The 15245-nt window shown below is 41.2% G+C and overlaps 1 protein-coding gene across 2 annotated transcripts in view; it reads left to right on the forward strand.

Annotated features, from left to right (window-relative positions):
• The window catches only part of LOC134353797 (activating molecule in BECN1-regulated autophagy protein 1-like), a 423477-nt gene that overhangs the window by 33094 nt on the left and 375138 nt on the right, over positions 1-15245 (forward strand). For both annotated transcript variants that reach the window (XM_063062189.1, XM_063062188.1), the window contains exons 2-5: positions 1579-1827; positions 7444-7502; positions 10426-10609; positions 11124-11296. In XM_063062189.1, the coding sequence (XP_062918259.1) occupies positions 1693-1827; positions 7444-7502; positions 10426-10609; positions 11124-11296 (551 nt within the window). In that variant the 5' untranslated portion in view covers positions 1579-1692. The remainder of the gene's footprint in view (positions 1-1578; positions 1828-7443; positions 7503-10425; positions 10610-11123; positions 11297-15245) is intronic.

The following is a 15245-nucleotide window of genomic DNA, read 5'->3' on the forward strand; positions in this document are numbered from 1 at the left end:
GGAAATCCAGAGCAACACACAGAAGGTGCTGGAGGAACTCAGCAGATCAGGTAGCATCTATGGAAATGAATAAACAGTTGACTTTTGGGCTGAGGCCATTCTTCTGGACTGGAAAGGAAGGGGGAAGATGCCAGAATAAAAAGATGCGGGGGGGGGGGAGGGAAGTAGGGTGATCTAGAAAATGATAGGTGAAGTGCTTTTTTTTTGGTACACTTCAATCAGCTTCTGCTCCAGAGAAATCAATCCATGTTTGTCCAACCTCTCCTCATAGCTAACATGTTCCAATCCAGACGACACCTAGGTGAGTCTCTTCTGCGTTCTTTCCACCACGTCTTTTTAATAGTGTCAACCAGAGTTGCACAATTACTATAAATGTGGCTTAACCAAAATTTTTATACAGTTGCAGTATGACTTCCCAACATTTCTACTCAATGCTTCAACCAGTGAACCACACTAAAATGCTATTTCAAGCCTCGGGGCTCTCTTTAACAGTTAAACAAACTAAAATATTCTTCTGACTAAAGTTAATTTGTAGTGCTAAAAAAGACTTTGAAACATGAGGTTTATTTCATGTATTGTGAGAGAGCATATGTAAGACATTAACATTATGTTCCATGGGATGCTTTTCAATGAAAGACTGTTTCCCTAGTCCAGAAAGGCTACTTAGAATTTTCCCTAAGGTTCTAATTTTTGTTGTTGGCTTCTTTTCTAAAATTTGTTTTACAAATACGAGCCGTTACATTTAAGTGCAAACACGCAGGTCATAGTAATTGATTGTCAGTCCATTCGGTATAGATGACTGATCCTTGAGAGGTATAGTAATTGACTACTCTTTAAGGTGGTTGAGTAATATTTCTCTGGGTATATACTGTGTATCTGTTCTTATTACCCCAGGTGCCCTGTCTGTCCAGCCTGGAGTTCGTGATCTGATTGACAGGTGTGGTTGGGTTCTATAAAAGCACATTTTGGCAAAGAGCATCTTTGGGTGACTCTATAGACTTTAAACTGTGGTCTTGAATGTTTGGTTTACATTTAACTTTGGTCATTGAAAGAGGTTTGCAGCCTTTGTTCAGTGTTGCAAAATTTTGTGCCACTTCTCCAGAGATGAAACATAGTCAAAATGCAGCAAGTTTGAAAGCAAAGCTGTAAAAGCCTTTATTTTCTGTGTCCAAGGTGGAAAAATGTGAACTCTGTGCTGTTATTCATCTTGTTTTAATCAAATCATTTGTCAGATCAGAGCCTGAGCTGAGAAACTGCATGATTATTTATTTCGCCAGATTTTTTTTGTATGGTAAAGGAGAATCTGACATTTTCTAGTATCAGTGCACAAGGAAAGGTTGTGTTCTGATTCCTGGTTTGCCTGAGCCATTCTTTTAACTGTGCTACATCTTATATCACTGAAACCATGCAAGCTAATAAGTGAATGATCAACAAAACTGAAGGGAAGAAATTGTCAAGCAGTGAGTTTTGACATTAAGCAAAAATACTTCTTTAATCAGTGCAATGAATTAAAAAATGTGGTTTTCAAAATTTGCAGTTTAGATGTGGTGTTAATTTTCTCTCTGTTTCAATTTATAGTGATCATTTTCTGACTTGATCTGGATGGGCTGTTCTTAGCGGTGACCTGGTGTTGGTGATTTGAAATCCCTGGCCTCTGGAAGCTGTGAATCCATAGGACTGAGTTCTGTAGCAATGAAGAGCATTGATTCAAAGAATGCAATTCAAATCCTGACTAGCCGTGAGCGTGGCTTCCAGGAGCTGGGCTGTCAAAGTTGCCTAGAGGAGCTGGTAGAGGATAAGACACGATGGATGCAATGGGAAAGTCAGGTGAGCAAAATCACAGGTCTTCAATCTTAATTTTAAATCAGATTGTTCCATTGTCTTGAAATGTTTCAAGTATACAAAACATGATTTTGTTTTACTTGGCCCTGTATTTTAAGATTATTTTCTTAACTTAATTTTAAGTAAAGAATGGTTGAGTGCACACTGTGATCATCAGTGATTAGCAATAATAATTCTAAATGCTTCACTTGGAAACTGAAGTATCGTAGCAGCTGAATAAGATTGGTCATCTCATTTCTTACAGGTGGCAGGGTGGAGTTACATCTCTACCAAAGGAGGTGTAAGATACTCCTTCCCTCCACTAGCCTGCAAATCACCCTTGGGTAAGCTGTACCACCTGCTTAGCCCCCTGATCAGTGTTACATGAAGTCATGGGAGCAGGTGGTGGATGGTCCTATGAGCAGCTGGTGCACATCACAAGTTCTGGTTATAGGACCACTGACAACAGGCAGACAATCTCTGAAGAGTATTGATAATGGCTGGGGTCACCCATCTTGTAAAGACACTACCCAGAAGAAGGCAAAGTCAAATCACTTCTGTAGAAAAATTTGCCAAGGACAATCATGGTCATGATTGTGACCATCTTGAGAACAGCATGAGAGGGGCTTTCCTCACAGGCAACGATCCCTCGCTTGGAAAATAGATTAAAGATGGCTGGAAGACCTTAATTGCCCGTGTCACATGACATAGCACATAATAATGATGTCGATCTCATTTATTTGTAAATCTCACACAGCCAAAGGAGCTTATGTTATTATAGAAAGTACTGAATTTGCTATTTTTTTTGTATAGAAATGCAGGAGAATTAGTTATGAGGAAAATAAATCGTGGTTCATATGGATGTATTAAATCAAAAAGACCCATGTGCTGAACATTGTACTGTTTGAGATTTCCTTTCTGTTAAAGACTTAAAGGAGAGTGGCCTTTCACAGCCATATTTTGTACTACTTGTGATTCTCTCGGACATCAAGATAAAAGATGAGAACAATTGAAGTGGTTTTCATCCTCGTTATTACTGATGCTGTAGTTTTCGACATTGATGGAATTTCTGTTATTTTGAGCTTAAACATGGTGCAAATAGATCATTGACATTTGGGGTTGATTGTAGTTTGGGTGAGTTGTGAAGATTATTTGGGAAATGGGTTGAGGATTGTTTGTGAGTAACTGTTGGGGTTGTAAGCTTACGATGCAGAACATAAGTTGGGAGACACATAGAACATTGTAGCACAGTACAGGCCCTTTGGCCCATGATGTTGTGCTGATGTTTTAACCTACTCTTAGATCAGTCTATTCCTTCCCTTCCATCTGGCCCTCCATTTTTCTTTGATACATCGATCTAAGAGTCTCTTAAATTTTGCTAATGTATCTGGCTCTACCACCAACCCTGGCAGGGTGTTCCACACACCCACAACTCTCTGTGTAAAGAAAACTTGCCACTGACATACCCACTTTACTTTCCTGCAATCACCTTAAAATTACGACCTCTTGTATTAGCTCTTACTGCCCTGGGAAAATATCTCAGGCTGTCCACTCAACTTGTGCCTCTTATCGTCTTGTACACCTCAATCAAGTCACCTCTCATGCTTCTTCGCTTCAAAGAGAAAAGCCCTAGTTACTCAACCCATCCTCTTAAGACATGCTGTTCAATCCAGCCAGCATCCTGGTTAATGTCCTCTGTACTCTCCAAAGTTTCCACATCCTTCTTATAATGAAGCAACCAAAACTGAATACAATAGTTCCAACCCGGGTCTAACCAGATTTTATAGAGCTGCAACGTTACCTCGTGGCTCTTGAACTGAAACCTTGATTAATAGAGTATGCCTTCTTAACAACTCTATCAACTTGCATAGACCCCAAGATACCTCTGTTCCTCCACAGTGCTGAGAATTCTATTAATCCTGCATTCTGCCTTCCAAAATGAATCACTATATACATTTCCATGTTGAACTCAATCTGCCACTTCTCAACCCAACTCTGCATCCTATCAATGTCTGTGTAACCCTTGACAACCTTCTACACTATCCACAATTTCACCAAACTTTATGTCACCCAGGAACTTATTAACCTATTCTTTCACTTCTTCATCCAAGTCATTTAAAAAAAAGTCATGAAGAGCAAGGGGTTCCAGAACAGACCCCTGCAGAGCACCACTGGTCACCAATCTTGAGGCAAAATACTCTCCATTTACAACCACCTTCTAGCCAATTCTGAATCCACACTACCAAGTTTCTCTGGATCCCATGCCTCCTGACTTTCTAAATGAGGTGACCATAGGGAACCCTTATCAAATGCTTTATTAAAATCCAAAATCACAGCATCCACTGCTCTACATGCATCAATATATTTTACTACAATCAGGCTTGTAAGGCATGACCTGACCCTCACAAAGCCATGCTGACTATTTCATAAACAGACTATGCTTCTCCAAATGCTCATAACTCCTGGCTGTAAGAATTTTCTCCAATAGTTTGCCCACCATTGAAGTAAGACTCACTGGTCTATAATTCCCAGAGTTATCCCTACTTCCTTTCTGAACAAAGGAATGACATTTTTCACCATTCAATTATCTGTTAATACTCCTGTGCCCAGTGTAGTCACAATGATCATTGCCAAAGGTGCAGCAATTTCTTCCCTCGCTTCCCATAGTAACCTTGGATATATCCTAACTGACCCAGGGGACTTAACTATCCTAATGTTTTTCAAAGTTCCAGGTATCCTCTACCTTAACATTGACATATTATAGCATATCACCCTGTTTTTCACTGTCCTCGTAAAAGTCAAGGTCTCTTTCACTGGTGAACACTGAAGCAAAGTATTCATTAAGGAACTCTCCTACCTCCTCTGACTCTAGGTACATTTCATCTTTTATCCCTGATCAGTCCTACCCTCATTTTAGTCATCCTCATGTTCCCATAGAGCACATTGGAGCCGGGGCCTTCTCATTCCCCCTTCTAGCTCTCCTAAATCCATTCTTAAGCTCCTTCCTGGCTACCTTGTAACTCCGAGAGCTTTGATCCTGACTTCCTAAACGTTAAGCAACTTTATTTCTCTTGACGTGGTGTTCCACACCTCTTGTTAGCCATGACTTCTTCACCCTACCATCCTTTCCCTGCCTTAATAGGATAAATCTATCCAGAACCCCATGTAAGTGCTCCCGAAATAATGTCCATCTTTCCGTTGTGCATTTCTGAGTAACGCTGTTCCTAAGTTAAGCTCCCGTCTCCACCTAACAGCATCATAATTCTCTCTCAGTCAAATAACTACTTTCCCATACTGTCTGCTGCTATACCTGTCCAAGGCAATGGTAAAGGCGAGGTAGCTGTGGCCACTGTCTCCAAGCAGAGATCTGACACCTCACCTGGTTCATTGCCCTGTAGCAGATCTAGTATGGCCTCTCCTCTAGTCGGCCTATCTACATATTGTCAGTAATCCTTCCAAGACACATTCCCTAACAAATTCTGCTCCATCAAAACCTTTTGCACTAAGGAGGTGCCCTCAATATAAGGGAAGTTGAAGTTATCCATGACAACAACCCTGCTATTTATGCACCCTTCCCAAATCTGCTGCCTGATCTGTTCCTTATTGTCCCTGTTGCTATGGGGGTGGGTGCTGTCTGTAGAATACTCCCAATAGAGTAATCGCTTCCTTCCTGTTTCTGACTTCTACCCACACTGAGTCAGTAGATGATCCCTCCATGACGTCCTCCCTTTCTGCAGCTGTGATACTATCCCTGATCAACAATGCAACTTCCCCATGTGTTTTACCTTGCTCCCTGTCCCTTTTCAAACATCTAAATCCTGGAACATCCAGCAGGAATTCCTGCCCATACAGTATGACAACCAAGTCTTTGTAATGACTTTGAAATCATAGCTTCATGTACTGACCCATGCACTAAGTCCATCATCCTTGTTCCTTATAATACCTGCATTAAAATAAACATACTTTAACATATTCAACTGACTGCAATTTTGCCCCATCAACTGCTTGACCTTTGAGAAGCTGCATCTGTGTTAACACCAGAAGCCCCATCTGCTGAATTATTACTCTGGTTTCCATTCCCCTACCAAACTAGTTTTAACTCTCCTTTTTGTAACTTGTCCTTTTTGTACAGGTCATAGCTTCCCCAGAAGAGATCCCAGTGATCTGGAAATCTGAAGTACTGTGCCCTGCACCAATTCCTCAGCCATACATTCATCTGCCAAATCATCCTATTTTTACTCTCACTTGCATGTGGCACAGGCAGCAATCTACAGATTATTACTCTTGACAACCTTCTTTTCGGTTTTCTAGCTAGTCCCCTATGTCCTTTTCAGGATCTCGCCCATTTTCCTATATCATGGATACCAATATGCACCACAAGTTCTGGCTGCTCACTCTCTCACTTTGGAATGCTGAGGACCTGATCTGAGACATTCCAGACCCTTGCAACTAGGAGGCAGCATACCATCTGTGAGTCTCTTTCACATCCACAGAATCTTCTGTCTCCTCCCCTAACTATTGAATTCCCTATCACTACTTCTCTCCTTCTCATTTCCCCTTCCCTTCAGAGTCACCGAGCCACACTATGTAATTTGTCTCTCCTGCCAACCCCCACCCCCCCCCACATAGCGTCAAAGCAATGAACTTATTCCGTGGAATATTTACTGTACAACTGATGCTCAACATAATATAAATAAATTCTTAAGGAAACGCAGATATTTTTGTCAATTCTTAAAATACAACTCGAGTGTATTACTTTTACTTATTAAATGTACTTCAGAGTGTTGTTGTATTTTCAAATATATTAATAGAGTGCTGTAGTAGTTTTGAAGCTGATATCTAGGTTGTAGCTGCAATTTGTTAAGGGAAGGAAGAGCAATGCACTGAAATACCAAATTCTGTAAATGTTAAATCTAATCTTTGCCCCATTTCCATAATATAATTATGCTAATAAGCAAATTGCTTGAAACAGTAGACCATGGATCAGTACATTTGTTCTCAATCCATATTAACTACACAATTTTCAAAAGAGATTTTTTTTTCAATTGTGTAGAGAGTACTCTTTACTCTTTTAAAACAATATTATCTGCCAGCTTATGGAGTTTGGTTATCCTATATAAAAGAATATTTCCCTTAGTCTTTCAAGTGCTGTTTTTGCATTTCAGGAGATGCAATTTCTGTCATCATTTTCATTGTTTTTGTTTTTCTGCTTTCATCATCTTTTGAGTTTACCACAGATGGTAGATATGAAATTACAATTGAGCTATGGTTTGTAATATAGCAGATTGGTCCAAGGCAATGTAAAGTTACACTGATATATTGATATACTACAATGATACAATTTGTAACCATCCTCTTTCACAGTGCAATCTTCTTTCTTTCACTTTCTGCTGGTCCTGAGGTTTAAAAATTGTAGTTTGATTTCAGAAATTGACGTTTTTTTAGAATCTCATCCATTTCACTATTTGGTCGATTGCGTTTCTTTCCAATTTGAAGTAATTTAAATATGACGGCAACGTAATATAATTATGAGGCCCAGAAAGTGTTTTGAGAACAAATTTGAGATTAATATTTTAATGTGTGGAGCAGTTAGTTATACCTCATGATATTTTCCTCTTGCAGAAAGTCGAACTTCCAGACAGTCCCCGATCAACTTTCCTCCTGGCATTTAGCCCAGACAGGTCAGTGGCAGCATGATTAATCTCCTTTGGATGACTTTAAGGGTTCCTTGCTAATTTCTAAAACAGTTCCTTGCTGTTAAGAATAATTTTTTTAAATGGTTTTATTTAGTATATAGGGTTACTTTAACAGAATCTCAATTTTTCCTATGTCCTGTTAAAGTGGCACTCTGAAAAAGTGAAAGCTTCAAGTCCTGTTTCAGGAACTGAGCATCTAATCTCACATTAGTAATTTTTTTTAGAAGGCCTCTTTCTAGGTGATGTGCTTTACTCTCAACTGATTAATCAGATGCTAAGGATTCCACAGAGCAAGGAATTTTCTCTAATACAATTATGCCTATGGCTTTTCTTCAAGGCCTCCAAAGCAGATAGGATGTCCAGGTATCTTAGTGCTGTTAGTGAGAGCAAAGTGCATGCCAATAGAATAATTGCTTGCTTAGTAAATTTCACGATTGTAAAGCAACTTGTGGTGACTTGTGATTATCAAAGGTCTTATGTACTTTTAGGTTCTTAAAAACAGCTTACTTGTAAGCTGTGAAGTATTGCAAGTATCCAGAACAAAGACCCCACTTCACCTGAAGACTGTTCATTAATGCAATTGACAAATGTAGAAAAACAAGCAAAGTTACCTTATTGGATTATTATTAAATGAAATTAGTCCCTTGACTACATAATCCGTAATTTAAAAACTTGCTGAAGCCAATTTTAAGGAGTACATTAAGGTGTAGAAAAGTTAGAGAAGGTTAGTGATTCTGAGCTTAGAATCCAGGTAACTGCAAGCAGGCAACACACATCAAAGTTGCTGGTGTACGCAGCAGGCCAGACAGCATCTCTAGGAAGAGGTACAGTCAACGTTTCGGGCCGAGACGTCGACTGTACCTCTTCCTAGAGATGCTGCCTGGAGCCTGCAGCATTCACCAGCCACTTTGTGTGTTGCTTGAATTTCCAGCATCTGCAGAATTCCTTGTGTCTGCAACTGCAAGCAAAGCTGCCATTTGGTGAATCAAATGAAATCTGCTTGTGCAGGAGTTCTGAATACACATTCAGTTACTTTTCTGTAAATTATGGGTGGGGAAAATGTGGGGCAGTTTGAAAGAAGACCTTCAAAGACAAAATCGATTCTTGATATAGATGTAAATATCACTTCCCTCTTTTGTTGGGTGCAGAGAATGCTAAGATACGTGTGAGGAAAAGCTGGCAGTTTCACAGAGAACTACTTACTGTGGTAAGCATAACCACATCAGGGACTGATTAGGGATAGTCAACATGGCTTTGTGCATGGTAGGTCATGTCTAACCAATCTTACTCAGCTTTTCAAGTAAATTATCGGGACGGTTGATGAAGGAAAGGTAGTGGATGTTGTTGACATGGACTTCAGCAAGGCCTTTGAGAAGATCTGCATGGGAGGTTGGTCAAGATTAAGTGGCTTGACTTTAGCATGAGGTAGTAAATTGGATTAGACATTGACTTTGCAGGAGATGCCAGAGTGTGGTATTCTGACTGGAATCCTGTGACCAGTGGTGTATCAGTTTGTTCGTCATCTACGTTTATGATCTCAATGATAATGAGGTAAACTGGATCAGCGTATTTGTGGATAATACCAAGATTGGTTTCATGGTGACAACTGGAATTTAATGCATGTGAGGTGTTGTACTTTGGGAGGATCAACCAGGGTAGGACATGTATGGTGAGCAGTAGGACACTGAGGAATGCAATAGAACAAGGGGATCTGGGAATACAGATCCATAATTCCTTGAAAGTGGCATCACAGGTAAATAGAGCTTTTGGCACATTAGCCTTCATAGATCAAAGTCTTGAGTACAGGAAATAGGATGTTATATTGAAGATGTATAAAATGTTAGTAAGGCCTAATTTGGAATATTGTGTGCAGTTTTGGTCACCTACCTATAGGAAGAATACTATTAAGATTGAAAGAGTGCAGAGAAAAGTTACAAGTGTATTGCTGGGACTTGAGGTCCTGAGTTACAGGGAAAGGTTGAACAGGTTAGACTTTTCCCTGGAACACAGGAGAATGAGTGGTGTTTTGATAGAGGTATACAAAATTATGAAGGATATAGATAGGGTAAATACAAGAAGGGAGATTGGATGGGACTAGAACTAAAGGTCATGGGTTAATGTAAAAGGTGAAATGTTTAAGAGGAACATGACAGGAAACTTCACTTAGAGGATGGTGAGTGTGTGGAACGAGCTACTCTGGGAAGTGATGAATGTGGGTTTGATTTCAACATTTAAAGGAAATTTGGATAGGTACATGGATGGGAGGAGCAATGGCGGTTATGGTCTGGGTAGAGGTCGATGTGAGTAGGCTGCATAATAGTTTGGCATAGACTGGGTGGGCCTATGGCCAGTTTCTGCACTGTAGTGTTCTATGACATTATCCAGGATGGTCTGAAATGCCTGAAAATAAATTGTGTTTGGCCAAGTAGCCAAAGTGTAGTTTTCTTGCCTTTGCTCTTCATTTACATTGTATTTGCATAGGTCACATTGGACCATTACTTTTCATATAGCCTCATTTCACCAGAAATTTTTACTATTCATAGCTGCAACTATCACTAAGACCTCTGCATGTTTTCTCTGCACCTACAAGCTTTCTTATAATACAAATCAACTAATTTTATATAATTCACGTATATTTTAATTTGGTTTTGATGTGCATTATGCTTGATCCTCTTTACTTGTTCCTCCAACCCAGTTAATAAACTCTGAAATGATAGCCTGCTATCCCAATTGTTAGAATATATGTAAGTGCAACTTTCTGGACATTTTCAGTATCTAAGACCATGAATTGTGGATTATGAATCAAAAATCTATTTTTTCCATTAAAAATCTATTTTTAATTATGGGTTTTTAGTTATTCTCAAGTACTATTTAATGTTAACTACTTGTTTTTGTTTAATACTTTAAGAACATTGATGGCCTCCACCCACGTAAATCACAATATTTACATCACTGAAGTTAAGTCTGGGAGATGTATTCATTCACTGGTGGGTCACAGAAGAACACCTTGGTGTGTAACTTTTCACCCCACCATCCAAGGGCTTGTGGCATCTGGATGTCTAGATGGAGAGGTTCGAATCTGGGATTTACACGTAAGTATAAGAAACCTTAGCCTGAATGTGAAGCGATTTGCAATTATGGAAAAAAATAAAATCGGAAACTAAAAGGTAACTCATACATGCACAAAGAAGTATTAATAACATAGGGTAGATATCTGTAGAATTGGAATTCATTGATCTCTGGTGATAGAAGTGGAAACCATTTACTGTGGACTCCTAAATGAAGGAATTCTCCTTTTAACAAAAAACTGTCAATGGGATATGAGTGATAAATGAATTTGATTGATAGCCTGAACTGCATATCTTGCTTTCATGTGACTCTATCTTACAAGTGACTACTTGTAATGTTCTGACTCTCTATCTAGATTACTGTGGATTAAGGAAAGAATTGTTCCTTTGCATCTTCTCCTACAACTAATATCTCAAATTGAGCTTACTGTAAAATAGATCTTTGTTTACTTTACTGTCTTTTTAATACCGTGTTTAGCAAGGATTGACGATGTTACATTAAACATAGCAAAATATTCTTCAATGTTCTATTTTACAGGGAGGCAGTGAAAGTTGGTTTACAGAGAACAATGTTGCCATCGCATCCTTAGCTTTCCATCCTATGGCACAACTCCTTTTGATAGCTACTGCAAATGAGATCCACTTCTGGGACTGGAGTCGGCGTGAACCGTTTGCGGTGGTTAAAACTGCAAGTGAAATGGAGCGAGTCAGGTTTGTGTACATAGTTAATTGAGAGCTGCTGCCTGGAGCACATGCATAGTGTGTATGTTACTCCATTGAGGAATGGATCTTGATGGTCTTAAGTGAAAAATAAATGCTGTATTTTTGTAGTTGAGCTTCAAATCCCGAGGTTTCTGTGTAAACAAGACTATTTTCCTGTTCAGTTGCTGCTGGGAATTCAGTTCACCTATCAGTAAACTACGAATAATGGTGCATTAAATGTGGATTAATGCATTTGAAAAGAGCATCACAAAATACAAGGATGCAGAAAATTTAAAGACAGCCAGATTCTTGATTGTTCAGGGCATGACGGGATATGGGGAGAAGGCAGAAGATTGGGGCTGAGAGGAAATTTGGATCAGCCATGATGAAATGGTGGAGAAGACTCGAGGGGCCAAATAGCCTAATTCTGCTCCTATATCTTAGGGTCTTATTTGATTCTTCTAAATGTCATTGATTGGAAATTAGGATGGTGAATGATACACATTAGGTTTGGTGTACATCCTGTTACGTACCCCGTAACTGGGTTGCCAAACCAGCAGAAATGGACCACTTAGTTGGAGTCTGGATTACTAGAACTAAGAAAGTTTTATTAAAGAAATAAGTAACACAGTACTCTAATCATAAGGATATAAATGCAACAAGTTAGCAATGATAAAACACACATGTACACAGAACTAGGATAATGGGATCAATCAAGCTCTATCGCAGTCTAGGGGTAAAATGATCAGTCTCAAGTGACGTAGAGTTCAGTTCAGTTTAGTTCAGTTCGCAGTAATCGCTGTTGTGCCTTTGGGGAGAGAGAGCGAGCGAATGATGATATTCAAATCGGATTCAAACAGACCTTTGATATTTCTCGCAGTTAGCTTTTGGGCGAGTCCTTTGTAATGTCTTCTGTGGTCACCGACTGTGACCCCTCCGTTCCGGATACGATCATTCTTCTGCGGTGAACCCGGCACCCAGGCAAGGGCGGACACACACACACCAGGTTCCCGCCGATCGTACCTTTTCACCCTGTGCGTCTATGGCCGGTCCCGCGACCAGACCTCCAATACTCCCACCAACTTGTGGGGGGACACACCACACTTCCAGGGTCTCGTGTATGTCGTGGTGTGTGTCCTTGCCTTAGCGAACCTGTTCCTTTTATCCCCCTGCTGGGGTATCGCCTGTCCATCAAACTTCAAACAGTTCAGGTTCAAAGCAACCGGTCTGACAATACTCGGAACTGTGTCTCTTTTCGTTAATCTTTCTCGTCTCTCATTAACATTTGGAATGTTTCTCTCTTTGTCTCTCTTATCAGCATCAATCTTCTGATAACTTGGTCTTTTGTCACACTCCTACTGTTCAAAGGATTTTTACCAGGGTAAAAATTATAGGCATTAATACATTATTAGATACACACAAATATACATGGTCATCAGCTATTTGGCTAATACAGAGAACTTTGAGTTGTCAACACCTTGACAGACAGTCAGCAATCACATTTTCCGTTCCTTTTATATGTGTTATTTTAATAATCCTCTAAGATCAGGCTCCAACTTAGCAAACTTCATAGTGGCCAAAAACACTAATGAGTTGTGATCAGTGTAACTTCTCAGTGGTTTTCGTCCCGGACACAGATAACAAGGGTCGTCCCACACCAACTTAGCATTCTTTGGCAAGGGCTTAGTAAGAGGGTGGGTAATATCCGTGAGGTTTTTTTTTTGGAGAACTTCTGATAGTACCCCACCATCTCCAAGAACCTTCTCAGGGCTCTCTTGTCTGTCGGGGTGGGGACTTCAGAGATAGCCCGCACCTTAGCTTGCATTGGAGCCAACTGCCCCTGTCCTACCACAAATCCCATATAAGTGACCTTCGCGTGGCTGAATTCACTTTTTGCGAGGTTCACTGTCAGGCTGGCTTCAGACAGCCGTTTAAACAGTGCCACACTGTGCTCCTCCCACGTGTCACTCCAGACCACTACATCGCCAATATATGCTTCTGCGTTCTTTAGCCCTTTTGTCACTGAATTAATCATCCTATAGGGGTGTTGCTCACTAGGCTGACCTGATGTGACAACAACCCCATGTCCCGGCTCTTTGCATCGCCTTGGGACATTCGGACATACGTGTGCGTGCTGTTTAATTAGCTCTCTTAGCGGTTTGCTTTGTTCGGGGATTAAGGGAGAGACCTTATCAGCAAAGCTGGCCAAAACTATAGACTTCTCCCATCTGGTTGGCACCATACTTATCTTTTCAAAATGGGTTTTCCCCTTATCAGGTGGCACACTGGCCTCATTAATTTTCGTGATAACACCGACGAGGTCTGATCGCCTATCGTGGCAAGCTGTTAGCATATCAAAAGCCTGTAACTCTGTTAGCTCACGTCTACAATAGTCAATAACACTCCTCCTGTGTGGCCAGTAAAACTCTTTCATGATTCTGCCGACTGTTTTCCTCCCCCCAAAATGTCCACCGAGGGGTATCTTGTGGGTCAGGTTAAGAATCTCATCCCCATAAATTTTTGGCACCACCCCCCATTCCTCATCTGCGGGCACGGTACTTGGTCTCCATTTCTTCCTTAGCACTCCCTCCTCCACACAGTAGCCCACTGGCTCCCTTTTTAATTCTGCTTCAGAGAGGGCTGTCTCCGCCAAAACCATCAGCTCCTCGTCTCGCTCCTGTGCCTGTATAAAGTCCTTCCTTGCTAATGCTAACTCTACCTCAACTCCCTCACTTCCTCCGGTTTCACTATGCTCCTTTTCACTTTCTAACCCCTTCTGATACAAGGCTGGTAAAAACGTCTCAGCTAAATCTATATTAGCTTCGGCAGCCTTCCTGGACATTCGCCGAGTCACTGCGCAAACAGGATAAACCTATGAGTCCATGGGCAGAGCCTCAATGCTGGCAGGCTGGCTTGTCAATCTTACTGCTGGGTACACCTCTCCGCCGGCGAGGTCATTACCGAGTAAGACCTCCACATCTTTCATCGGTAGTTCGGGCCTCACCCCGATCGTGACCGGTCCAGAGACCAAGTCGCTTTTTAGGTGTATCTGGTGCAAAGGTACTGCTTCAGTCCCTTTCCCAATGCCTTTTATGACCCTGACCTCCCCAGTCTCGGTCTCTGAACTAAAGTCTAAAACACTCCTTAAGATCAGTGACTGACAAGCTCCTGTGTCTCTCCAGATCCATACTGGAACTGGGTTTAACCCCTCCTTCACCGACACCAATCCGGCTGAGATAAACCTCTCGCGCCCTTCCTGAACTTTATCAGACCTCTTCTTCCCCCAGCGGTTTGTTTACCAGCTCAATACAGCCAGTCGGAACCGCCGTTTTTCCTTTCCCCGTCTCCTTCTTTGGGGCAAAGCACCTGGACGCAAAGTGTCCGGCTTTCCCATAATTATAGCATACGACCCCAGGAGACTTCCTACCAAATTGCTCCCGGTCTACCTTATCCTTCTCACTAGTCCCCGGCTTACTTTCTGACTTTTCTGGTGGACTCTCCCCGCCCTCTTGACTACCCTTCTGGTAGCCTTTACTCGGGGTAAACTTCATTTTTTGTGTCAACGCGTACTCATCCGCTAACTTAGCAGTTGCGGCTAAAGTGTCTGCCTCTTTCTCATCTAGGTAGGGTCTCATACCATCAAGGACACAACCTTTAAACTGCTCAATCAGGATGAGCTGTAGCAGTCTGTCATAATCCCCATTGACCCCTTTCGAGGCGCACCAACGCTCACAATATGTCTGCAGCTCACGGGCAAACTCTAAATACGTGCGGTCCCACTGCTTCCTTGCATTCCGGAACTTCTGCCGGTATGCCTCCGGGACCAACTCATAAATCCTGAGTATGGCCTCTTTCACCACCTCATACCTCTGGGCATCTTCTGTGGACAAGGCCGAGTAAGCTTGTTGGGTTTTTCCTTTAAGTACACTCTGAAGCAAAACAGCCCACTTATCCCTCG

This window comes from Mobula hypostoma, chromosome 11, assembly GCF_963921235.1.
Source record: "Mobula hypostoma chromosome 11, sMobHyp1.1, whole genome shotgun sequence".
NCBI classification, from domain to species: domain Eukaryota; kingdom Metazoa; phylum Chordata; class Chondrichthyes; order Myliobatiformes; family Myliobatidae; genus Mobula; species Mobula hypostoma.